The 27,763-nt window shown below is 41.2% G+C and overlaps 1 protein-coding gene across 6 annotated transcripts in view; it reads left to right on the top strand.

The window, feature by feature from the left end:
- iqsec1 (IQ motif and Sec7 domain 1) overlaps positions 1–27,763 on the top strand; it is a 138,691-nt gene that overhangs the window by 104,710 nt on the left and 6,218 nt on the right. For 4 of the 6 annotated variants that reach the window (XM_023955121.1, XM_023955122.1, XM_023955125.1 and 1 more), the window contains 12 exons: positions 16,232–16,511; positions 17,499–18,730; positions 21,700–21,861; positions 22,844–22,966; positions 23,663–23,829; positions 24,883–25,022; positions 25,187–25,216; positions 25,289–25,414; positions 25,502–25,601; positions 25,893–26,054; positions 26,132–26,308; positions 27,608–27,657. In XM_023955121.1, the coding sequence (XP_023810889.1) occupies positions 16,232–16,511; positions 17,499–18,730; positions 21,700–21,861; positions 22,844–22,966; positions 23,663–23,829; positions 24,883–25,022; positions 25,187–25,216; positions 25,289–25,414; positions 25,502–25,601; positions 25,893–26,054; positions 26,132–26,308; positions 27,608–27,657 (2,749 nt within the window). Of the gene's footprint in view, positions 1–5,546; positions 5,996–16,231; positions 16,512–17,498; positions 18,731–21,699; positions 21,862–22,843; positions 22,967–23,662; positions 23,830–24,882; positions 25,023–25,186; positions 25,217–25,288; positions 25,415–25,501; positions 25,602–25,892; positions 26,055–26,131; positions 26,309–27,607; positions 27,658–27,763 lie in introns of those variants that run through there. The other 2 variants (XM_023955124.1, XM_023955126.1) reach the window with 2 other exon arrangements.

The following is a 27,763-nucleotide window of genomic DNA, read 5'->3' as shown; positions in this document are numbered from 1 at the left end:
AGAAAATATGTTATACAACTAAATGATATAATTTAGTCATGCAGCAGTTAGACCTAATAGGCCAATAAGCCTACGACAGGCAAAGGTGAAATAACTCTTAGATTATTCTCAGTATTTCATTTTGGGTTTTTTTATCTCACACTAAGCTATTTCTTGTCATTTCTGATCCCATCCAGTTCTCTTAAATGCCCTTGAAAAACCACAGGGGCAGCAGCTGTCTTACCCGTGCCATAGCCTGTCAGCACTGATGAGTAATGCTTCATAGGAGGCTCCTGCGGGATGTCTTGCAGCAAATTCAGGTGAAGGATCGTTCCTTGAACTTTTGAGTGAAAAGTAAACTAATTACTCATTGGGGAAGCCCTCCACCACCATGTGGAAGCAAAGCAGATTTATTGTCAAGGGCAAACCTGGCATGCTATTAACTGAGAGCTTTGATTCAATTTGTATTAAAAAAAAAGTTTTCTTTGGGCCTATTTTGTCCTGATTTGGTTTATGGGAGTTGTCCAAGCTTTATGCGCAAAATATTTTCTCCTGAGAAAAAGTATCACAATATATGAATGAGGAAATTAAGATAAATGTGCCCAAACCAGAAAAGATCTATAAAAAAAATCAAAATTCTCCCAAAGTGAGCAGTTTTCTGTGACCCACATTAAAGAATGGTGATATGTGCAGCTCAAAAACAGGCTTGAAGAGGAGCAGTGGGATTAACAGGAACGCTGCAAATAACATCTCTCTGCACAGATGCAGCAGCTCAGCTTAAAGGCTGGACAGAAATTGTGGCCTTCCGCTGTTTTCATTCCTCCATTTCCTGCTGCTTACTCTTGTGCATGTATAAAACTAACAAAAGGTTAGTTTTATACAAAAGGTATGCATGTCTGAAGCTTGGGACACTTTGCACAAAAGGGATAGATTAGGTACAGAGAAGATCCAAACATTGTTCACACTCTTTGTGGTGATTAGCGTCACTGGAGTTTCTGGAGTCAGTCAGTTGTCTTGCATGTATGACTCTAGAAATGTGATGCTCACTGTTACGCCCCCTTCTATGTCTAGGGGTGCTAGGGGGGGCATAACATAAAAAAGTAAAGGTTTGGCTACCAAAGTTGACTGTAACAAAAAAATACCAAACGAATGTCTCCATAAAATATAACCAAATTTATTTACAGATAAATAAACAACCACCAACCTACAAGAACTAAAAGTGAAGCTAAAAGGCTTCAGGGTGAACCCAGGCCAAAACAACAAACAAAACCCCAACTAACTGCAACATGTAATCCTACCTGTAAATGAAAGGAAAGGGAAATAAATGACAAAACTCTAACCTCCCTAACCTAACAAAAACAGGAGAAAACATGTACTAAACAAAAATGGCGGTTCACCCCTACAGCTTCACTTAAACAAAATTATCAACCAAAGGACTAAACAGAGTGGGCACAAAAATATAAACTACGAAGAACTACGAATACAAAATACTAAAGTGCAACACACAACTAAACAAGAGACAAAAACAAAATGGAGAAGACAAAAACAAAGTGGAGAAGAGGGCCAAGCTGCAGTGAAGACTGTTGCAGCAAGGCTCCCTTCCCACCGGCTGGATTTTTTTTTTTTTTTCCATACCAAAGTATAACAAATTTCGTTATATTTTGGTTATATTGGTTATATTTTATGGAGACATTCGTTTGGTGTTTTTTTGTTACAGTCAACTTTGGTAGCCAAACCTTTACTTTTTTATGTTATGCCCCCCCTAGCACCCCTAGACATAGAAAGGGGCGTAACACTCACAAAAATTTTTGCATTTGAAGCTAACAAACATCCATATGTAAAGCCAAAAATCTGTGTGCCTGCTTGAACTAGGCGGCCGTGGTGCAGCGGTAGGGTGGTCGACCCATGATCGTAATATTTCAGGTTCGATTCCCGCCTTGCACACCCATGTGTCAAAGTGTCCTTGGGCAAGACACTGAACCCACCTTACCTCTGGTGGAAGGTTGGCGCCAGCGTTCAGAAGCGGAGCCACCATCAGTGTGTGAATGTGTGTGTGCATGGGTGAAAGGGACTGTGACTGTAAAGTGCTTTGGGCCTTCAAAAGAGGGTAGAAAGCGGTATATAAGTATACACCATTTACCATTCTAGGCAAAAACTGTGAGTAATTAAAGGTAACAACAAATGTGTTTGTATCATTGACTGTATATGAAAATTGTATCGAGTGAGTAATGACTTACTTCCAGCTCCAACAAAATTAAGTCAATATACTGTAGTCACCACTTTTTTTTGCAATGCAGATGGCAAACATGTTAGAGGCTTAATTGATTGGACAATTTATAACATGGATAACTTTCACTACAGAAAAAATGTCATGAAAAAAAATGTGATTAGCAAGAAGATGTTAAAAAAGTTTACAGAGCAGGAATGGCGATTCCAACCACTAGATTAACTGAGAAATGGCTTTTTATTCTTAATAGAAATCTATTGGATTTTGGCTCATGGCACCACCGGGTCCTTCATGTTTGGAACACAAGGGGGACAGGTCACTCAGTCCAGTTCTCATATATAGTCAGTGGTCTGTATAAAGCTAACTTGTACAACAAATGATTGCGTGCATGAAGCTTCCAATCATTTAGCTGCACAAAACTACCCATGAATGAAGCTGAAAAAGAGTGTGCATGTGTGGCGCTAATAGATGTGCGTGTGGATTCAGCGCGTGGATTAAGTGTGGACTGGGAATTCCTATCACTGGAGAGGTGCTTAACCTTCACATATATCTCTTACCACCCATCACTATCTAAGGTGGATGTAGAACAATGCAAAGCAGCATTTTTGATTCACCCTTTTATAACATTTTCATTCAGGTTTTGATAGTAGAAGCATATTGAACTGTGAGCTCTCTCTTTATTCAGTACAAGTATCTACACATTAAATACAGACGAAAGAGGATCCATGTTAATCTCCGGCTTTCGAGGTCAGCCTTTTATGAAATCTGAAAGTGAAATAAAAGAGATGCTGAGGTTCCCCCTTCCTGTTTGACCGTGTAATCTTGGAGCTTATCTGTGTGAATTTCTGGTCTTGGGGCTGTTGTCATTTTTAGCCATACACCAAGTATCTGGGGAGGAAGCCGTCCATCTGCCCCGGGCTCCTCACTCTGCAAGTAAAGTAGAAACAAGTGTCCATCAACAGCTCAGTCCCAGAGAGATGGCCTCCATACAAAACATGAAAGGCATCAATGCTTGTCATCAACAAGCTCAAAGGGAGCAGAGAGTCAGGGGGTCAAGGGGAGTGTGCTCCTCCTTGACAGCTGAGAGTGAGGTGGAGCTGCAGTGCCTCCTTCAGGGGTACAGAAGCTCCACATGTCCATGTTAGATATTCTAACTAGAATGTCTTTGTGTTTGGTGGGAGGTGTGAAGGTCACAGACACTAGCCTGGTTTATGTCTCACAGTGGTGTGAATGTCATGGTGCAGATCAGCTGGTTTTTACTCGCAGAGAAATGACGGCAATGTCATGGAAGCACACAAGGATGTGTTTCATCGGGGCTGTCATGTGTCAACTCACAATTATTCATCATTAACAGGATGTTCAAAACATCCAAAACAGTCCTGTGGTTTAGCAGACGCATCCCAGTGTGGGACAGGTATGAGGCTTGAGACAGTCAATAGAAACTGTTTAGGGTAAAATGTGTACAACAGGGTCAAGGTGTGAGAAAAAAGAAAAAGTAAAAATGAAAGCTGATTAGATAATCTTGGGAGGGTTTTTCAACTGTTAAAATAGTTAGAAAACCTATTAAAAAAAAAAAAAAACATGTCTTAGCACCATTTCAGAATGCATTTTCAACAGGAGTATTTTTTTTTTGTTGGTATAAAATGTTTTTAACCCTGTAGAACCTGTAGAACATGTCACATTAACATTTCTCATTAGCATGATCAAAATTTTAAGTTCATCATCGTTCCACTAGGGGCAGTAGAAGGGCTTTTCCTGCTCATTTTAAAATGGCTCAAAAACACTTTTGAAGGGAAAAGTTTTGCTGTTTTTAAAGTGAGAATAACTGTTGTTATTTATTTTTTGAAATAACTGTATTGAAAGAAAAAAAATTGTGTTGATAGTAAATTATTTCTAAGGCAATTACACCATAAAAAAAATGTGTGGATCAAACATTGACTGTATAGTATAAGAGGACAGATTGCGTGTGACGTCACCCATAGCAAAATGCTTTGCTTCCGGTTCCGACCACATGAAGTCGATTTGGTTGCTATTATTTCAATATGTCCATCGCCATGTTGGAAGCAGACGTCCCCAGTAAGCCATGATCTGTCCGTGTCGGTCTGAGTCTACATTTCTGTGCGTATGTCAGAAGGCCACACCCCTTTCATTGAAAGCGGGCTCGGTTAAATCTGTCAATCAAACACTTTGAATGTTTGAGGCAAGGCCACCTACTTTTATTTTACCATCTGATTGGCCAGTTTATAATTTGAATAACTTGCATTACTGAAAACAGTATTTGAAAAACAAATTAGGGCTGGCATGAACACGTTAAAAAGGTATCAGAGCAAGTATGGTTATTTTGACAAATATAATGACTAAGCAATAGCTATTTATGTCTCCATAGAAGTCTATGGGATTTTTTTCAGATGTGAGGGGGAGGGGCTGCTCACTCCAGTTATCTTTTACTGTCAATGCAATCAGATCAAAAAGTTACAGGGTTAAATGCAGTGAGTTTATATCAAGACAACCAAAAGATCGTAATCTGCTGTTGGGCAAAAACTTTATAAAGTTTCATGTTCACAACTTATATTACAAGGAAGCAGCTATTTGTATGAGACTTGCACTCAGTGGCACAGATTAGAGTTCATTTTAGTGCCAAGTTACTTCTTTTTAAATGATTTCTCACTCTAGGATTGCAGCTATTCATCAATTTATTCATGTGCAAATAATCTAACAATGAAAATATTTTGACACCTATTTTTTTACCTAAAACCCCCTTTTAAAACTGCTATACAAACAAACTTTACCAAAGAGTTTTTCTAATATTTTTCCACTTCTAGTGTGTTTTCTACTGGAAGTGTACAATGGGTCATTTTCCATAATAACACAGCAGAAGAATAATGTTTATAGAATGTAAATGTACTTTTTAAAATCTATTTTTTTACGCTTTTGGTACTAATTGTCATTCCTAGATGAACAAGATGAACAAAGATTAGAAACAAATTACAGGGAAACAGAGATACAAAGAGATCAAAGACAAACAGCATAGGAGATTGTACAGCTGTGCAGTTTTAGCTCTGCTTGTCTGATTGTGGTCCACCCATGTGAGCCCATTGTTCAAGCAATGATGTCAGCAAACCAAAATGGAGAGGCTCCTCACCACACGGCTCCCTGGGACAGAACTGAGATGGGAATATGACTGGTGAGGGGAATCACCCAAAATATGGCACTAATTTGGGAGCAGACCAGAGCCAAACATGGATGGCTGTTTGAAGAGTGCTTCTGCAGGTCAGATGTGTGTTTGCTGAAGCACATGATTCATTCTTATGATTAGCAGTGCAGTGGAGACATTCAGAGGCGGCTGAAGTTTGGACATCACTGAGGCAGGACTCTCAGAGGAGCACAGCTAAATCTGGAAATCCTGGAGTTTCCCAATCAATCGTCCTGCTGTTGATGACGTCTGTCTCTGCAACAGCTTTTTTGTGTGTCTCTCTGCGTGAGACCCTTCAGATCTGTACCACTGCACTGCTACCACAACAACATGACCCATGTCCCTCTGGAGGAAGTTCCTCCCTCTTCCTGACAACACCCCTCCCATGAAGGAAGGCCAGAGCTGGAGAGGCATCTTAGAAGAGGGGAGCGTTTCCTTGTCAGGAAACAACGAGGACAACATTTAGACCAGAGATGGAGTTAAAAAAGAGTGATAGGGGCATATCTAAGGTATAGGATCCCAGAGGGCAGCATGTGGTGTCTGCAGTGCACGTCAAACAGGACACACTCCTTGCTTGAGCTGGATTCAGAGAGCAGGTAAGCGAGCTCACGCTGGGGACATGTTCTCAGATGCACTGATGTTCAGGCAGCAGCCAGGCTCACTTGAATCATCATTGATTGTTGGCCAACAAAATGCTGTTGCGTCATACTGAACTAATTGCCTCTCATTTTGTGCCAGGGTCATTGGCTGATAAAGAAAAGCACTTATGTTAAGAACACTGGTTAATTTTATGAAAAACCAAGCGGTTCGATGGAGCTGAGTTAGCTTACAGTCCTCACTCACTCATGAAAACAGACAGTGCATCTGTCTGTTTTTGCGGATCATTGAGCAGCATTGAGCTTTAAAGGCATAGCACTGACCTTCGTTTTGTGGAGTGATTCAGCTTCTGGGCCCTTATCTTTAGAAAACGGATGCGTGTGTAGCACCTCAAATGCTGAGTTGGACCAGAATAGTTCTAGGTTCAGAGGAGCAGTTGAATACACTAAATTAAATAAATGACCACAGACCACAATTATGATTTTTTTAACTTTTGACTTATTTATAAATGGATGGGAATTAACAAAAACACTTTCAAACAGTTCCAGAACATGAACAATTAAACCTGATAACCCAAATAAAATTTGTGTAGAAAGAAAATTGGTTAACCCCGGGGTTGGTCAAATTTTACCTTGCAAGGTTTTCAGAAAAATACTTTTTAGTTCAATTTTAAACCCAATATACCAGGTTGGTTAAAAAAATAATAATAATGCAATAAAATTATGTAAAATTCTCTTAATCAAAACAATATCTAACAATAGAAATACAAGTCTGTTCCGTCCTTGGGCAGTTCTTTCAGATCCAGGTGATTGGGCACCTGTGGAATTAAGGTAGTCACTCTCCTACCACGATTGAACGCAATGTTCAATTTCCTCTTTGCAGCAATCAGAGTTCCAGGTTAAGGTTGCTTCTTTTCAGACTCCAGTTGGGTGGCTCGCCATCACCAGACGTCCGTCATTTGCTGCGGTGTGTGGGAACTGGGCACTCGCGACGGTGGTGAATTCACACAATGGAAAAAAACCTGACCAATTCCTTTGTAAATGTGAAACAAAACAAAACGTGTTATCTGGGAGGCAATATCTTGAAGACAATTGTCTTTCTTTCAAGAAAACATAAAAGAACGGGGACAACTCGCTCACGTTCTCTCAACAGTCTGAGGTCCAGCTCACAGATCTCACATCTGACGTATCCCTCCGCGCATGTTGTCCTGTCCTTCCCAACCTACAGCGCCCTCTACAGGATAAAAAAAAACTTCTCCCACAAGTTCTAGTAACCTGGGTTACACTCTCCCGCCGAAACGGTTTGCACGTCTCTGTGCATAAGAAAATTTGGCTAAACAACCTGAGGTTCAGGTGGTTGATAAGCACTTGATTGCACAATGGAATCAGATATAACTGATCCCAGAGTCTGAAAGAGAGCTTGGACAACTGTAACCAAAGGATTCCCCAGCTCGGGATATGTCAACCTTTGTGCTTTCTGTCTTTGTCGTGAGGATCTTCTCACTGAAAACTGTCCTTCCGTTTCATTTATGTTGCTATCATCAACAGTTAGACCAAGAGTCTCATCATTCTGTAAAGAATTAGACTCACTGACAGTCTCAACATTTGTCTTTTCGAAGTCTGTTGATTCATTGTCCGCTTCTAGCAACAATACACTTTCCTCAGTGTTTTTGGCTTGTTTGTCCTGTGTCACTTCAGAAAAGATTCTTTCACAAGATTCCACATTTCCGGTAACATCTGTTATTTCAGGCAAATCAGACTCTTCTGGAGATGTACTTTCTATGTCTCGTTCTGCTGGTTTCTCAGAAGAAACGACTAGTTCATCATCTGAACAAGGTTTGTTTAATGAACGTGTCTGATCATTTGGACATAACACAACATTGTATTGGTCTACAGACCTGCTAACATAAGGAACTGGTTTCGGACAAAGATACACAAGATCATCATCATCTGTGTTGCTTTCCGGCTCACTTACGACAGCAACTGGGTTTTGACGTGTGTGTGGACGTCTGACCTTTACAGAAACATCTGCTGGTTTGTCTGGAATAGATGGCAGAAAACCACACGGCAACAAAAGATCTCTATGGAGCGTTCTGAATGGACCTTCACTGTTTTCCGGTTTGACCGTGTAGACGGGAAAATCTCCTTCTTGCTGGACAACTGTATGCACAACAGGTTCCCATTTGTCAGCTATTTTATGCTTTCCTCTTAGTTTGACATTTCTTACTAGCACACGATCACCAGCAGTCAAAACAGATTCTGTGACACGTTTATCAAACATGCGTTTGTTTCTTTCTGCCTTTTTTGAAGCATTTCCAGTAGCCAACTTGTAGCTCTCTTGAAGATGGTGTTTTAGTGTTTCAACATATTCCGAGTGGAATCTCTGATGTTGCTGATCTCCACTGATGTTGAAAACAAGGTCAATGGGCAGTCTAGGTTGTCGTCCAAACATTAATTCATAGGGTGAGAAGCCTGTTGTGTCATGCTTAGTGCAATTATAAGCATGCACTAATGGTTTTACAAACTCACTCCAGCGTGTTTTGTTTTCGGTTTTAAGAGTTCCGAGCATATTAAGGAGGGTTCTGTTGAATCTCTCAACAGGATTTCCCCTTGGATGGTATGGGGTAGTTCGGATTTTGCGAATCCCTGCCACATCACAAAGCTCTTTGATCGTCTTTGATTCAAAATCTGGTCCCTGATCACTATGCAGTTTTTCTGGAAAACCATAATGTACAATAAAATTTTCCCACAAGCATTTGGCCACTGTTTTAGCCTTTTGATTTGTGGTTGGAATCGCAACTGCATACTTTGTGAAAAAATCAGTTATCACTAGTATATCCTTCTTGTTACTTCTGTCAGGTTCCAGAGAAAGAAAATCCATGCAAACCAACTCAAGGGGTCTGCTGGCAGATATGTTTACCAGAGGAGCTGCTCTCTCTGGTGGAGTTTTTCGATAAACACAACGACTGCATGTTTTTATTTTTTCTTCAATGTGAGCAGCCATTCTTGGCCAAAAGAATCTTGTCCGTACAAGGTCAAGGGTACGGTCAATTCCTAGATGACCCATGTCATCATGTAGACTTTGCATGACCATGTTCCTTAAACTGTCAGGCAATACTAACTGCCGACACGTTTCATCACCAACTTGTCTCATTCTGTAGAGAATTCCATTGCTCAGAGTTAGTTTTCTTAACTCCCTGAGTAGAATAGGAAGTTCTGGAAGTTCTTTTCTTAACAGAGGTAGACACGGCTTCCCCGTTTCCAACTGGTTAATAACCTCTTTTAATGAAGGGTCGCTTCTCTGCTTCTGCTTAAGTTCTTCCTCTGTAATACCTGGGATCACAGGCAATCCATCACAATCTGAATAGCTTTCTGGGATTGCATCCGCTGACAATGCAAGAGATGTTACAAGAGCATGTGAAATTCTGTTCTCTGCCTTTACGTTCGAATACACAATATGTTTTTCACAAGCTGCATTAACTGCATCTTTAGTGATGAGAACAGAAGTTTCTGGTTCAGCTAAATGCTTCCGAATGAATTGGCAAATACGTTCCTGCTCTTTTTGGGAAATAGAATCATTCACCAACTCAGCATGGGGACGACGAGATAACCCGTCTGCATCCATGTTTTGTTTTCCTGCTCTGTACTGAAGTTGAAAAGAGAAAGTTGACAATGCCGACAACCAACGGTAGCTTGTTGCATCTAACTTTGCAGTAGTTAAGATGTATGTTAACGGGTTACTGTCAGTAACAACAGTGAAAAAGCTTCCATAAAGGTAGTCGCAAAACTTTTCAGTTACAGCCCACTTAAGGGCAAGAAACTCAAGCTTGTGGGCAGGATAACGCGCTTCACTTCTTGACAACCCACGGCTAGCAAATGCGATAACACGCAACTCCCCTTCCTGCTCTTGATAGAGGGCTGCCCCCAGCCCTATCGTACTGGCATCAGTATGCAAAACATAGGGCAATTTTGGATTAGCAAATGCTAGTATCGGAGCTGTTGTAAGCTTTTCGATTATAGTTTCAAAAGCTTCCTGACAAGACTGAGTCCATCTTGCTCCAAAAGGTTCTTTAACATGGAAGTACTGTTCTTTGTTTGCTCCACGACTGCAACTTTTCCTTAGTGGTGGATAACCAACAGTAAGATCATTTAACGGTTTCACTATTTTCGAGTAGTCTCTGATGAAACGTCGGTAATATCCAGCAAAACCCAAAAATGAGCGCAACTCTTTCAGGTTTTTAGGAACTGGCCAGGTTTTAAGGGCCTCCACTTTCTCTGGATCAGTTTCAACACCATGCTGGGACACAATGTGACCAAGGTACCTAACTGAAGTTTGAAAGAACTTACATTTTTCCAGAGACAACTTCAACCCATATGCTCGAAGGCGATTCAGCACATTTAGCAATCGGGCTTCATGCTCCTCAAGCGTCTCTGAAAACACAATGAGATCATCCAAAAAGACTAAAACTTCTTTGAGGTTTATGTCACCCATGCATTTCTCCATAAGCCTTTGAAAAGTGCTAGGAGCGTTAGTTATGCCCTGAGGCATTCTGTTAAACTCCCAAAAGCCTAATGGACACACAAAAGCGGTTTTTTGCTTGTCTACTTCATCAACTTCGATCTGGTAATAACCAGACTTGAGATCGAGAACAGAAAACCATTTGGAACCTGTGAGAGCTGAGAAAGTTTCTTCAAGATTAGGGAGTGCATATGCATCCTTTATGGTTTGCATATTTAACTTCCTATAGTCTATGCATAGTCGGACATCCCCATTTTTCTTCCGAACAACAACTATAGGGGAAGAGAAGGAAGATTCAGATTCTCTGATCACTCCTGCATGACTGAGTTCCTGCAAATGCCGCCGAACAGCATCAAGATCTTGTGGACGTATCGGGCGAGATTTCTGTTTAAAAGGTGTCTCGTCATTTAAGTTGATGTGATGCTTGACTTTGTCGGTGCAACCAAAGTCTAGATCGTGCTGAGCAAACACATCGGGCATTGTACTTAGTTTTTCCCTTATCCTCTCCTTCCACTTTAAAGGAACAGGAGAATCACCAAAGTCAATGGATAGTTTTGTAGATTCACTTGACTTGGCAAGTGTCCCATTTTCCATTGATTCATCCTGAATTTGCTTACTTGTAACAACTTCTTGCAGGGCTTGAATCTCAGCAATGACAGTTCGTGGAGAAATGACAACATCATGTTTGTTTTCATTGCGCACAGCCACTGGTACTCTCTGTGAGAAAGAGTCAGACAGAGTTATCAAACAGTTACTGACAAACACACCTCCAGGCAAAGACGATTTTGAGGGGGGTTCAACAACAGCCCAATTTCCTGTGGTTTCAGTTTTAACACAGGCAAATCCCCCTAAAACACAGTGTTGACCTGCAGGAATAATTTGTGGGTCACTTCCAGATAACCTCACTAGTCCTATGCAACTGTTTTCTTTCTGTTTCCATCGCTGACGCATAACCTTTAAGACAACTCTATAACCCAAGGGTAGTGCACGCAAGTCTGCTTCTGATATAGAGCAACATTCATACACTTGGTCTAAGGTGTTGGTGCCTATCAAAAGTTCAGATGTTGTGTCGCCACAGGTGTCTGGAACAACTAAAGCAAGACTGTTTACTTTTACTTCCGAACCAAAGCAATCTTTTGGAAAAGTGATGTCGATGCTTATAAATCCTAGATAAGGCACTGTCTGTCCGTTCGCAGCCTCAACTTTCAAAAGCTCATCAAGAGGCTGAATGTCTAAATGTAAAAGATTTTTTTCATAGAATGGCTGTGAAACAGTTGTGACTTGTGATCCTGTGTCAAGCAAGCAGTTGACTTTTTTGTTTTCAACTAGTAACTCTGCTGTGTACTTCGCTCCAACCAGACCTTTAAGGGTTTTTGGTGGGGTCAATCTAGAATGAACAAAGAGTTTTTTGTCTTTGTTATTTTTCTTTTTGAAAGTGGGACTAGTAACAGCACTTTTAGCTCTTGTGTGTCCCTTAACAAGAGCCGACTCTAGTTTAAAGTCAGAGTGCAGTCCTGTCCATGTCGACTATCCCACACAGACTGTTTTTCTCTTAGCTGCTTTTTCTTGGCAGCGACTAAAGCTGGATTGGGATTATTTGAGCAGGTGGATGCTATGTGACCATCTTCGCCACATTGGAAACAATACCATGGTTTTGGTCTGACACTGGAAGCTTGGCCTGTGACAGAATTTTTCTCTGATGGTTTGGGCTTAATTGGGGTTTTCACACAAGCTTTAGCAGCTTTAGCTTTCTTCTCCGTTTGGGAGGTCAAATTTATAAGCTGGTTCTTAAGATCAGTGACTTGTTTCTTTAATTCTGCTACACTGCTTTCCTGAGGTGACAGTTCCCGTTGATGCCGTGGCGTTTCTAATTTGGTAAATCGACCCTGAAGATCAGAAACCTGCTTTTTCATTTCACTTATATCAACTTCAACAGATGTGTCTTGTGCGACAGAATTTGCACTAACAAAATTTGAGCTAACCTTTTGTCTGGACGTGCCAAGATGTTTCCTCATCCTATTTTCCTTTGCAACATGTCTATCCTCTTCGGTTCGCAACTGCAACAACAACTCAGAAAAGGAAGGAAGGTTATTTCTCTTTCTTTCAAGTTGAAGATCTGCTATCAACGCATCATTCCAACAACCTCTACAAAACTGACGTAGAAGATGCCTGTCCGCTTCACTTGGTAAAATACCACCCTGTTTTTGCACTTTTGTGATCACTGTTTGTAGTCGCTGCAAATAATGCGACGGTTTCTCTCCATGGTTCTGAAGTGTGTTAAGGAATTTAGCAAAAAGCTCATCACCATCCTCTACCACTCCAAAAGCTGACTCTAACAACTCAAGGTAAGCTAAAGGTGAAGCCTGGGGTCCTAGATGTTTTACAATGTCAGCTGCCGGTGACAACAAACTATCAAGAATCTTTCTTGAACGTTGCAAATCTGAGAAAGAACTGTCCTGCAATATGAGCTCCACACTAGTTCTCCATGACTCAAAATCGGTTTCATGACTAGGACAGGGAACTCTCCCAGAAAAACTTCTAATCTTGAAGGAAACACTTTGGGTAGCGGAAGTCTCATTCCTGACTATGTGTTCAACAATCATGCGCTGCACTTCTGGAGGATTGACAAAGCCTGCAGCTTTTCCTTGGACGCCTTCTCTTGTGTTAAAAGAGAAAGAATTTGGGTCTTTTCCAGTAGTGGACACAGGTTCTGGTGTAACTACACCAGCAGGGGCAACCTGAGGGAAAACCTTACATGGGTTTTCTGGCTGTCCAGCACCTGCTGTAGCTGAAGTTTCGCAAATGGAAAGCTGATCTTTCAGAATTTCTTCAAATGACTTGCCAGTTATTTTAGAAAGTCTTTGGAGTTCACTCATGAATCCATCAGTAGCACTACGAGCAGCAACTGGTAAGTATTCAGCAGAAAGTGCTCTGATCTCATAGGTGACATGACTAGGAGATTCAAAGGTGTATGGAAGCACAGGACTAAGGGTGCAAACAGCGGAACCACTTTCATATTCAACAATAACATGTTTGTGGTACTGGGATCGAGGATTATCAATCCGGATTGTTCTAGCAATGCGTCCATATTTAATCAAGAACTCTGTTAGTTCTTCATCCATTTCTGTTTCAGTAAGGCCCCTCACAATTACAGAGTTAGACACCTTCACATTTTCACTTTCAACCACATCCAATTTTTCTCTCGTTATTTTAGTCAATGTCTAAAGTGGTCTGTTTTACTAACTGTTATTACTTCAACTGCTCCTGGCTGGCTCGCCAAGAATGTAGCACCTCAAATGCTGAGTTGGACCAGAATAGTTCTAGGTTCAGAGGAGCAGTTGAATACACTAAATTAAATAAATGACCACAGACCACAATTATGATTTTTTTAACTTTTGACTTATTTATAAATGGATGGGAATTAACAAAAACACTTTCAAACAGTTCCAGAACATGAACAATTAAACCTGATAACCCAAATAAAATTTGTGTAGAAAGAAAATTGGTTAACCCCGGGGTTGGTCAAATTTTACCTTGCAAGGTTTTCAGAAAAATACTTTTTAGTTCAATTTTAAACCCAATATACCAGGTTGGTTAAAAAAATAATAATAATGCAATAAAATTATGTAAAATTCTCTTAATCAAAACAATATCTAACAATAGAAATACAAGTCTGTTCCGTCCTTGGGCAGTTCTTTCAGATCCAGGTGATTGGGCACCTGTGGAATTAAGGTAGTCACTCTCCTACCACGATTGAACGCAATGTTCAATTTCCTCTTTGCAGCAATCAGAGTTCCAGGTTAAGGTTGCTTCTTTTCAGACTCCAGTTGGGTGGCTCGCCATCACCAGACGTCCGTCATTTGCTGCGGTGTGTGGGAACTGGGCACTCGCGACGGTGGTGAATTCACACAATGGAAAAAAACCTGACCAATTCCTTTGTAAATGTGAAACAAAACAAAACGTGTTATCTGGGAGGCAATATCTTGAAGACAATTGTCTTTCTTTCAAGAAAACATAAAAGAACGGGGACAACTCGCTCACGTTCTCTCAACAGTCTGAGGTCCAGCTCACAGATCTCACATCTGACGTATCCCTCCGCGCATGTTGTCCTGTCCTTCCCAACCTACAGCGCCCTCTACAGGATAAAAAAAAACTTCTCCCACAAGTTCTAGTAACCTGGGTTACACGTGTCACTTAAGTTTGGGAGACAAGAGCCTGAAAATGAAAAGGCTGTAAAGAAAGCAATAGTTTTTTTGTTTTTTCTCAAGAGATGAAGTAAAAATTCAGGGAATTACTAATTAGCCTGCGTGTCAGCAGCATCTCCGCATGATTGACTGAAACATTGCCTTTTTTTCACAAGGCAATTACCAGATTAAACATATCTCATTAATAATTCCTATTACTGACAGAAGGATTTCTTTAGCTGATGTTTGGGCTTAATGACTGTAATTGTTGCCAAAACCTGAGAGGATTGAGGTTTACCAAAAATGCAATCTGAGGGAGTTGATTGCTGTCGGGATTCATCTTTTGGTGGCAACAATAGTGGGTTGATTGTGGCTAGTTGCTCTTTTCTGTTAAGATAGTTAAAATGGAAAATATCAACTAACAGCTATCTATGTTATATAATCATTTTACAGTCAAATAACTGTTCCACAGCAAGAAAACCAAATATTTATGTTTGTGAAGTTCAGCATTTTGGGAACTTTAGAAATAGTATTTTGTATCTTAACAGATAATTATATGTGTGTCCCTTAGAACCACAGGCAGCCGATTTGTGCTTAAACTGTCAGAGCTTACCAAGCTCCTCCTTCATCTATAAAACTAATTTAAAAATAAATCCATTTACTAATACTAATAGCAAATTAGTATTGACACTAGTGTTTACATGTGTTGTGACTTGGGTTTGGACGTTTTTGTAGCATACGTAAGACCCTAGTGCTAGTTTTGGGGTTCTTTGTGTTTGTAATGATGTAAGTTTGATTTTGTTTCAATTTTTCTATATTTATTCCTTTTCCTACGGTGGAGTACAATCTTGGAGTCATAATCTGTTATTTCTGTTTCTGAATTGACCACTTGAGGCTGGTTTCTGAAAAGGAACAGTTTCCATTTACTTCTGTGTTAAAAAGTCCAGATTTACATCCAAAATAAAAGTATGTAAAGCCTGGTCACACTTTCTTTTTTTTGTTTGTTTTCTCTGTTCAATTGCATTTACAATATACCACTATTCACAGCTATCTATTTTCTGATGTTAAGATCCATCAAATGATGCTTCAGGCTGTGCAGTAGGGGTTACCAATTGTGTGGCTGATATTTTTAGCTGGTTAACCTTTAACACTGATGGTAACTTTGTCACATGTTCGAATGAGCTGTGTGCAGATCAACACAATGTGGGTGAATCTTAGTTTAAGACAACTTCTTAATAGTTTTCAGGCAGAACTGCTTTACAGGGGATTCTTTTTGGGCTGTTGTCAAGGACACTACCATGAAGAATTCTGTAAGATCAAAAGAAGGCCTAATTTGATGGTTTTCAGAAGACCAATGGCTAAACCATGAAAAACAACAAGGTAGATGACAGGGAGCATTCTACTGTTGCTTTACATTTTGTCACACTTATTTACATGGTGTTGGTAGTTGTAAAGTTCCCTATGCCACTGACCACCTGTCCCTTGCCCAAACACAGTTTAGGACTGATCTGTTTTGTGTGTGTGTGCTTGTAGTGTGGAAGGCGATGGCCCAGGCACTGAGGTTGGAACCTCTGTTGACTCCAGCAGCTGCTACAGTTACGTCCCAGTGACCCACCGAGGTGGACTTGGTCCTGAGCGCCTCGATAGCCAGCTCTACGGGCAGATTCTGCTGGCTGGACACCCACGTACACGCAGGTCAAAGCTGCAGCACTCCCAGTCCATCCTCCGAAAGCAGGCAGAGGAAGAAGCCATCAAGCGCTCCCGCTCACTGTCAGAAAGCTATGAGCTTTCATCTGACCTTCAGGACAAACAGGTGACTATGAGGATCCTGCCCCTCTGTCTGTACACCTTATAGACTTCAGGCATGCTTTCAAAAAAACTGATCTTCCTCATCCTCTTCAGGCAATTATGCCAATAGATTAGAAGTTCGCCAATCCTGTCATCTAAGCATGATTAATTATTTGTGGGATGAGCTCAGATATCATCAGAATAAAGTCATTTCATTGCCAGAATACCTGAATTTTATCAGCATTGAGAACGCACAAGACAGTGGTATCAAACTTCTTTGTTTTATATGTTTTCTATTTAATAGATAAGTGATTTCTTTTCCATTTTTTTTTCTGTTTTCCCAAGTCAGATAGAGTTACTGTGATTTGCCTTAATCCAAATAGGCTTTAATAACTGTTAGAGCCATCAAAGACACTGTCTGACATGGATTCAAGTGTTTTTGAATAGGACTTAATTGCTGGGCTGCTGGGTAACTGCAAGTATTGAGTTTGACCACAGTTCAATTTTTCTATTATTTAAATTTGAAGTGGCGGATTAAAATGAAATCTTAGCAAAGGCAGAACTTGTTATTTTCATGTAAATTAGTGGTCCAGATTTATAGCAGAAGAATTTAAAAAAATGTAAGAGTCATCTTCACAATTGGAAAATGTTGAATATTTCATGCTTAGTTTGAAATGTGATATTCATATGGTGCTCAAACGTGTCCTGAATAGTTTGTTTTTGTCACTGATTCTTTTCATACTTAAAGAAGAACACTCCAGGTATAATTAGATCCCCCTTCAGAGGGGGCAGAACAGGAGGCTGGCAGTAGAATAAAAGCAGAGCTGAGCTGAACAGCAAAGCTCCTTTTGACAGTCAACATCCTGATGGATGGATGGATGGATGGATGGATGGATGGATGGATGGATGGATGGATGGATGGATGGATGGATGGATGGATGGATGGATGGATGGATGGATAACTAAGCTGTGTTTCAGACCTTTTACCACACAGACTTCTTTCCTCTTGCAGGTGGAGATGCTAGAGCGTAAATATGGTGGGCGTTTCATAACTCGGCATGCTGCACGCACCATCCAGACAGCCTTCCGCCAGTATCAGATGAACAAGAACTTTGAGCGTCTTAGAAGCTCTATGTCCGAGAACCGCATGTCCAGACGGATTGTTTTATCCAATATGAGAATGCAGTTTTCCTTTGAAGGACCTGAAAAATTCAACAGCTCCTATTTTGAGGGGAAGCAAGTTTCACTGACAGATGGTGGCACCAAAGTTGGAGCACTAGTTCAGTCAGATCATGATGGGGAGAGGGGCCAGTCGAAGACCTCAACTCCACAAAGCGACTTCACTGATGCCATTACAGAACTAGAAGATGCTTTCTCCAGGCAGGTGAAGTCCTTAGCTGAGTCTATTGACGATGCTCTGAACTGCCGCAGCTTGCATGGAGAAGACGGTCAGCCAGAGCAAAGGAGAAGAGACAAGGATATGGACAAACAGGTTGAACCTTCTCAGAGCTCCCCAGACAGGTGCAAACTGGAGGAGATGACAGCATCTTATAGCGATGTTACCCTGTACATTGATGAAGAGGAGTTATCACCACCCCTGCCTCTTTCGCTGTCAGTAGACCGACCCTCCAGTACAGAATCTGACCTGCCTCAACGCTCCCTTAACTCTTCCCAAGACTACTGGTCCCTTGTTCACAAGGATGACAAAGGCGACACTGATACCAGCTGTCGCAGCACACCTTCCTTAGAATGTCAAGAGCAGCGTCTTCGAGTTGAACACCTGCCCTTATTGACCATTGAGCCTCCCAGTGACAGTTCGGTGGAGTTAAGCGATCGTTCTGATCCTAGTTCTTTAAAGAGACACAATGCCTATGAGCGAAGCAACCAGCAAAGTAGCCCCAAACATGTCAGCCGCAGCCTACCACCTCGAGGACCTTCCAGAGAGGAAGGTCACCGACCCCGACAGCTTGATCCTCATGTGGTGGTCAATGGTACCCCAAACCGGCAGAGCAAGTCCGAGTCTGATTTTTCCGATGGTGACAATGACAGCATCAACAGCACATCGAACTCCAATGACACGATCAACTGCAGCTCTGAGTCTTCATCGAGGGACAGCCTCAGGGAGCAGACGCTCAGCAAGCAGACATACCACAAAGAAACACGCAACAGCTGGGACTCACCTGCTTTCAGCAACGACATTATTCGGAAGAGACACTACCGCATTGGCCTAAACCTCTTCAACAAGTAAGAACATCCCTCAGATTTACATTCAAAAAACATTTAAAATTGTTGCTGTTAAGGAACCCAACTAACTTTGAATTTTTTTCCGTGAGTGTTTGAGAGCAGCTCTTATAACAGTTCTTACCTTCCAGTCATTTGAGGCCACTGTATGTCAGCTTTCTGGATCCACCCCGACCATCATTGCCACTATTTACAGACCACCAAAACCAAACAAGGATTTCATGTCAGACTTTTCAACTTTTCTAACATATATCTCTGCTCTTTCACCAAATGTTTTATTACTAGGAGACCTAAATATTCACCTGGATAATGTTAACAATTCACTTACTAATGATTTCCTATCCTGTTTGGACAGTTTTGGTTTTCAACAATTTGTTGATTTTCCCACTCACTCAAAAGGACACATTCTGGACTTAATCTGCTGCTCAGGTATCATACCCATGGACTGTAAATCAAACTTCATCCCGTTTTCCGACCATATGCTTGTGACATTTAATGTCAATTTGTTTCTTTCCAAACACAAGCCTTCACGCAATATTACCTTCCGTAATGCTAAGGGTATCAACCTGGAGAATTTATCTGCCCTGATCAGTGAACTCCCAAATACAGACAGTTTTACAGCTCCAGATCAACTTGTTTCACACTACAACACACACCTGCACCACATCCTCAACACACTTGCTCCACTAAAATCCAGATCTGTCTCATTCACCTATACTGCACCCTGGTATACCCCCTCTCTAAGACAGTTAAAAGCAAAAGGCCGCCAACTTGAAAGACTCTACACCAAAATCGGACTAAGTATCCATAAAGACATGTACACACAGCACATTCTCCACTATAAAGAGTGCATCTCTAAAACCAAAATTCAAAGATTCTTTTCTCCCTCATCTCTAACATTATCAAACCTCCTGACTCCCTTCCATCACATCTCTATTCAACTGATTTCTGCAACACCTTGGCTTCATTTTTCACCACAAAAATCCACCTTATCCATCAACAGCTCACCCCCTACTCTGCTCCATTTCTATCTTCCATTCCATCTTTTACGTCTGATGATTCGTTTTCTTCATTTACCCTACCCACAGTTAGTCAAATAACTACATTAATTAAAAAATCCAAACCTTCCACATGCCAGCTTGACCCACTGCCCACCATCCTTGTTAAAGCTACAGCTCCCTCTCTTTGTCCTCTCATCACCAACATAATCCATGCTTCCCTCTCCTCTGGAATCGTTCCTCCTGCACTGAAAACTGCTGCTGTCACTCCCATACTTAAAAAACTGGGTGCAGATCCCACAGACCTCAATAATTACCGTCCCATTTCCAACCTTCCATTCATTTCAAAAATTCTTGAGAAAACAGTATCTGCTCAGCTTCATGCTCATCTGTCCTCCAATAATCTGTATGAACTTTTCCAATCTGCCTTCCGTCCCCTTCATAGTACTGAAACTGCTCTTCTAAAAATTACTAATGACCTTCTCCTCTCTGCTGACTGTGGTTTATTATCCATCCTTCTTTTACTTGATCTCAGTTCAGCTTTTGACACCATTTCTCATTCTATCCTCTTGAACAGACTCTCTTCCATTGGCATCTCTGGCACCAATGGATTCATTCCTACCTGTCTGACCGTACTCAGTTTATCCAACTGAAATCTTTCACTTCTCATTCTGTCCCCATCACAACTGGTGTCCCTCAGGGTTCTGTGCTCGATCCACTCCTCTTTATTATCTACCTTCTCCCGCTTGGTCATATTTTCCAAAAACACCACATCCATTTTCATTGCTATGCGGATGACACCCAGCTCTATCTTTCCAGCCAACCCAACTCCACACTGCCTCCATTAGCACTGGTTGACTGCATCAATGAAGTCAAATCCTGGTTCACCTCAAACTTTTTAAAACTCAATAGCAATAAAACTGAACTTCTTCTGATAGGCACCAAATCCACCCTGAGCAAGACCAACCATTTCTCTCTTTCCATTGACGGCTCCACCATCTCTCCCTCCCCTCAGGTAAAGAGTTTGGGTGTCATCCTCGACAGTAGTCTCTCTTTCACTTCTCACATAAACAGCGTCACCAGATCAGTCTTACTATGTACTGGTACATAGTCTTGTTACTTCCCGCCTGGACTATTGTAACTCTCTTCTATTTGGTCTCCCACAAAAAACCCTCCATAAACTTCAAATGGTTCAGAATTCAGCTGCTCGTATCATCACACGCACTCCCTCCATCAACCATATCACACCTATTCTTCAACAGCTTCACTGGCTACCCATCCCATTCCGCATTCAATACAAAATCTTGCTCTACACATTCAAAGCCTTTCACAACCTTGCACCTCCATATCTCTCTGACCTCCTTCATGTCTCCATACCTGCTCGCTCCCTCCGCTCCTCTTCTTCTATCCAGTTTTCTGTCCCTTCTGCCCGTCTTGTCACCATGGGGAGCCGGGCATTCAGTTGCTCTGCTCCCCAGCTTTGGAACTCACTCCCCCCTGACCTCCGCAACACTGACACACTCCCACATTTCAAATCAAAGCTAAAAACTCATCTTTTCCAAATGGCCTATTCACTTTAACATTAACCTTTTCACGTTTTTATATATTTTTTATTTAATTTTGTATTTATTTAAATTGTTGTTGTTGTTTTAAGTGTTTATTGTATTTTATACTGTATACATGCTGTGCGGCGACCTTGAGTGCCCAGAAAGGCGCCTTATAAATAAAATGTATTATTATTATTATTATTAGAAACACGCTGACACAAGCTCTAAATGAACCCTAACTGAACCCCTTGAACCGAGTAGCTTTTTCTCTTCTCTTAAGCCCTCTTTGCCTCCATGATTTGCTAAAACTCATTGCATTAGCTTACACACAAGTACAGGGAAGTAATCCCAAATTTAAAAAATGGTCTCCTCCCTCCCTTCCTACTTTTTTCTTATCTAAACTGTTCCAATGTTTTTATGTCTGTAGAAAACCAGAAAAAGGCACCCAGTATCTGATAGACCGAAACTTTGTTCCTGACACCCCGGTGGGGGTGGCCCACTTCCTGCTTCAGCGGAAAGGCTTGAGTAGGCAGATGATTGGCGAGTTCCTGGGAAACAGACAGAAGCAGTTTAACAGGGATGTTCTTGAGTAAGTCCTTTGCTCTTGTCAGTTCCTTGTTGTTCTTCCATGTTGATTATTTCCGATGACAACTGCAATCTTCTTAAGACTATAGATTATATTAAAAAATACTATAGTTATGTCAGCTTCTTATTATTGGTGTTCCATCCAACTTACATCCAGATAAAAGATAAAAGTGAATCTACATCCAGTCCCTGTTTATTCCTGAGTCAAATGAGATGTGCTTAAGATCTTCTGAGTATTGGTTTTATCTCTAGCACCTTAGCCAGGCTCTTTACACTCAACAGAATTGGCCGAATCCATCTTAAAGCTCTTTAGCAGACTGGAAGCCTTTAAACTATTTGCAGGTGTAAGTTAAGCAGACATGTCTAATAGGTTCCTTAAGGAAATACTTTACTTGTGACATGCAAGGTGCTTAAGAGTTCACAATCCTCTTTAAATATATCTTCTGCCCTACCCTAGAAATGAAACAGCAACGTTATTTCCAGCCATGTTTTATGCACCACAGCTCTGTCAATCATCAGATTTAAAATTAGCATTTATTTTAACATGAAATTATGCCTATGTTCGGACACCCACACTAATCCCTAACTACTAAAAAATTATATAGTGTGGGACTATGTGGTGCCCTGGATTTTAAAAGCAATTCAGACACCATGCTCACTACTTTTTTTTAAACAATTTTTTGACAATTTAATTTTTTAATTGGCGAATCTGATGTCATCGATTTCACAAAGGGAAAATCTCATTGGTTGTGTCTAAATTCCTTTACTACTCAATGCATAGTGCACTATATAGTCCGTTCGCCGTTTTGTAGTGCTGTCCGAATCTATGGACTATGAATCTAGTTTAAAATCTAGTTTTTATGAACCTGTTTCGACAAAAAAAAAAAATGTATTATTATTTTTTTATTTTTTTATTTTGAGGATTTTTTTCCAACTGATTGTGAACATTTCCAACAACAGAGCTTTCTGCTGGTGTTTCTTCGCAGCTGTGTGGTGGACGAAATGGACTTTTCTGCCATGGAGCTTGATGAAGCACTGCGCAAATTCCAGGCGCACATCAAAGTGCAGGGAGAAGCTCAAAAGGTTGAGCGCCTGATAGAAGCCTTCAGGTCAGAAACTCACTCAGGGACATGTACATTTACTAAAAAAGATAAACACATTTTTTATGATATAAATATATGTATGTATATATTTTTTAAACAAGTTTTCTTTGCGTAAATTCTTTGATTAAGCTTTAAACTGTTAAAGTTATAAAAGTACAACTGAAACAAAATAAAACCCAGTTGCTTTGATTTTTTTATGCTACAGCATTTACACTCTCTTCTCACCTGCTCAGCTTGCTGCTCGGCTTGTTTAGATGCTGCTAGGACATTTGCAGTGGTTGCATAAAAATAAGTGTGCAAAGGACAAGCAACATAGAAATTTGACATCTGGGGAGATGAGGTTGACTGTCGTTAGTCCACAAGCACATTTCTGTGCAACCAGAGAGATAATTGAGTGTAAGATATCCACAATAATTCATAGATCAAAAAAGGAAAAATAAATAGTTGTTTGTGTAATTATATTTATACTTGACACCAAATGAGTAGTATGTTTTAAGGTGGTTGCCAAAATGTTGGGTTTTTTTATGTTTTAGTTTAATATAGAAATAAACACAAAAAATAGAAACAAAATCCCTTGTTGGTAAAAACCCACCACAAGGTGTTGTTTGTATCGGTAACTCATCATGTATTTCCAATACAACATCCAAGATTGAAAATAATGAAACAACATTAAAACTTTTATGTCTTCTATCCTCTACACAGCCAGAGATACTGCATCTGCAACCCTGGAGTGGTGCAGCAGTTCAGGAACCCCGACACCATCTTCATCCTGGCCTTTGCAATCATCCTCCTCAACACTGACATGTACAGTCCCAACGTCAAGCCTGAGAGGAAGATGAAGTTGGAGGACTTTGTGAAAAACCTGCGAGGTACTGTGCTGCTCTCAGTGCATCCTGCATACAAAACTGCTGTTTTTGCTGAGTTTCAAAGTCAAATCTTCGCTGTTCAGTGGCTCTGTTTTTTGTCTTGAAAAAAACAGCTTTTTGAGTCAAGCTCAATAAACTTTGTCCAAACTTTTGGTCTGTACTGTACATGCAGCAACGTGCATCACATGCCCTTTTAGCATACGGTATTCACATGGAACTGTCGCTACCCGATGCTAGCACATGAACTCACAGAGGAAAGAGACTTGGAGCAAAATGTGGAAGCGGTGCAAATCTGGTGAATCTTGCAATTTTTTCATGAACTGAAAAAGATGCTATCCATATGTCACTCCTAAATCCGAGTCCCTGGTTGGTCAAAGTTGAACTGGTTTAACTTTAAACGTGCGTTAAATGGCCGTGCATTTTGTATGTAGAGCCCAAAAATTGACTTAAAAACTTGTGTAGTGACACAAGAGGAGGAGCTAGACTTGGTCTCTTGTGGCTACAAAGTTAGGCAGTGGCCCAAGGAACCACACTGGATAAAGCACATTGTGCACCCTGGGAATTAAACCCTATTTTCCTGTGTGCCAGCCATGCACTTATCATCTATACAGAGCATTTAGACATACAGACTTTAAAAACAAGCTTTCTTAACTGGGTGGCTGGAACTTCTCTTTAAGATAGAATGTGTGAAGCTTGGCCATTTGGGAAGAACTCAGAGTGAACTTGAGAATGCCACTCGGATGTCTGCCCTTTCCCTTCCCTTGCATCATCAACATGTGAGGCCCTGTGATAGACACTGTAGAGATTGTACCTTTTGGCTGAACTCGAAACACCTTTATATCCTCCTGTAAAAGCTAGAAAAAGTGGCCAGGGAGACGGATGTCTGGGCAGTTGTCTCAGCAACCCAGACATCAGACAAGTGGAAGATAATGAATAATAGGATTGACCTCAGGAGAAAGTTGTCTTAAAACTATAGATCTGAGTATAACAGTTGGACTTGTCAGTCCAAACTGATAATGAATGTCTCTTTTTCTGTGTTTCTCCCGCTAATTTCAGGCGTTGATGATGGGGAGGATATTCCCAGAGAAATACTGGTGGGGATATATGAGCGGATTCGCAAGAGGGAGCTTAGGACTAATGAAGATCATGTGTCCCAAGTTCAGAAAGTAGAGAAACTTATTGTTGGAAAGAAGCCGGTAAGTTAAGCAGCATGTAGAGTTTGAATAACTATATTCTGAGCTAACGTTCCCGTTTCTGGCACAGAGTCTTTGCTCTTTTACAACTGATGCTCTGTTCCAAATAAAAACCCCACACACACTAATCAGCAAAATGTCTTTTACATGTGTCTTCCACTGTGAAGATTGGCTCTTTGCACCAGGGTATTGGCTGTGTAAGTATTATTACTTTATTATTTACATTTATGTTGATGTTCGTGTTAAATGGGAGCTTGTGCCATATGCAGGTGCTGTCGCTGCCCCACCGAAGACTGGTTTGTTACTGCAGACTGTTTGAAGTACCCGATCCCAACAAACCCCAAAAGCTGGGTCTACATCAGAGGGAGATCTTCCTCTTTAACGACCTGCTGGTGGTATGACACGCGTCACTCATGAAGTCAACTTAACCATGCCATTAAAAGAGTCTAAACCACTGTTGGTGCTGTGCTTCTTGGTTTTAGGTTACAAAGATCTTTCAGAAGAAAAAGAACTCTGTGACTTACAGCTTTCGGCAGTCCTTCTCACTTTACGGCATGCAAGTGCTGCTGTTTGAAAATCAGTGTAAGTGGCATTTGATTATCTTTTTTTTCCATTTTAAGTAGCAATACTCAAACATGAAATACATTTTGATTGTAAACCAGTTTCAGTTTGAGGAAAAAAATGTCTGGGGCGAAGTTCTTCTAATAGAAAGAAACCTCATTTTGATCCATATTCACAGTTTAATAGAAACCGTTTCAGCTAAAAATTCCTCCTGTGATAAAACCAAAAGAGACTGTAAATGCTACTTGTCTAAAAATTGTCTTTAGCTGTTCCAGGATTTTACAAGTAGAGCTGTCTTTTTTCCCTCTTCAGATTATACCAACGGAGTTCGTCTGACCTCAGCCATTCCTGGGGCGGACATCAAAGTCCTCATCAATTTCAATGCACCGAACCCTCAGGATCGCAAAAGGTTTACTGACGATCTGCGAGAGTCAATAGCAGAAGTCCAAGAGATGGAGAAATACCGGATAGAATGTGAGCAGAACCTTTCTGTTCTTTATACACAATGTAGGGGAAAGTGCTGAAAAGGCTGCATGTTGTTGTCTCCACAGCTGAGCTGGAAAAGCAGAAGGGAGTCGTGAGGCCCAGCATGTCCCAGAGCGCAGGCTTAAAAAAGGACACCGGGAACGGCACCCTGAGCCGAGCCAGCCTCGATGACAGTTACGCCATAGGAGAAGGCCTGAAGAGGAGCGCCCTCAGCAGCTCCCTACGTGACCTCTCAGATGCAGGTAAGGCTGGATATCGCCATGGTGACAGACCAGTGCATGCTTCGCTCTTTTGCTGGAGTAGGAACCGGAGTGTGACGCTGGCATGATACTGCTCATTCCATTCATTTTGAAAACATAGAGGAGGAAAATCTCCCGCCTCTGTGCAGCTTCGATTTAGGGGGGGAACCATGGCAACTGATATGCAGGAGTGTCACGGCTGGGGCCACCGAGACCGAGATGAGTGCGTTTACTAATGGACACAGGTGTAATTTACTAAAAACTAATAACTGATGATTATTGGGTAGTGGGGAGGTTGGCTTTGCCATGTAGATCTCGGGATAGGACCAAACATCTCAGCATCTCTCTTTAGGAAGGCTTCTGTCATTGGAAGCTGAATGCCCACTACAAGCTGTAGAGATGCTTTTATTTTGAAGTTTCCTTCATTTTACTGTATTCAGTAGAAAATAAATATTCAAATACATTTCTGTGAGCTGGTATTTGACTGTATGAAGTTAGTACTAACTAGACCATTATGAGCTGCAGTGAGGATTATAAAAAGCTACGTTTTTCAGCATTTTGTAGTTTCCAGTCACCCAATGTGTGTGCTGACATGGAGGGCAAAACTGCTGGAGTTTGTGCTGACGAAGGGCTAAAGCAGTCAGTTTTCCAAAAAAGAATTTTAATGGCCAAAGTTACATTTAAATAAAAGCTAAATAAACCTTGAGATTTGGTTTCTTGTGACCCATTTCCAGCACCTGCAGAACTATTTTAGTCCTTACACAGCGAGGTCTCTTCCTGAGATGGACTATACAGCTCATGAAGAAAAATCTTGAAATTTATCAGGAGTGCCCAAAACGTTCTCATCCAACTGTATATAACTAGCTACAGGTGCTGAACCATGTATTGCACATGAGAGAGAACCCATTGAATAGGAGGATGGGGAGGCAGCTCAGACAGCTTCCCACCAACAGTTTACCTGTGGAAACTGCCCCCCCCCCCCCCCCCCCCTTCACTGATGGGTAAAACTTCCTCTGTATAGGATATCAAAGTCCCACTGCAGAGGGTCTCCTGCCAGCAGAGCTTCGGGTTGTTCCATAGGCACTTAGAGAAGTCCTGAATTTGTTGACAGAGACTTGAGGCTGTTGTAGTTTAGAAGCAGTGACGTGTTTCTTCCTTCTCCTGTCCTGCGTAGCCTTCTTCCTCTCTACTGACGCTGCTGCCTGCTGATAGCTTGTTAGCATCCTCCTGCAGTAGACCAAGGGGCTTTGTCCCTGTTTTAACCAGCAGTGTCTAACCTGTCCTGTTACATGTTCTGGGCAGGCAAGCGTGGAAGACGCAGCAGTGCAGGATCTCTAGACAGCAATCTGGAAGTAAGTAGAAGGCCCTGGTGCCAAGCTGTGATGTCACTCCGAACACACGTCTGTGTGTTGCTGCTTCTTTGTCCCACCTTTTCTCTTGGTGGTGTTTTTGTGGTGA

Source organism: Oryzias latipes, chromosome 5, assembly GCF_002234675.1.
Source record: "Oryzias latipes chromosome 5, ASM223467v1".
Lineage (NCBI taxonomy): Eukaryota > Metazoa > Chordata > Actinopteri > Beloniformes > Adrianichthyidae > Oryzias > Oryzias latipes.
Note: the sequence above shows the minus strand (reverse complement) of the source record. Positions and strands in the feature narration are given on the sequence as shown.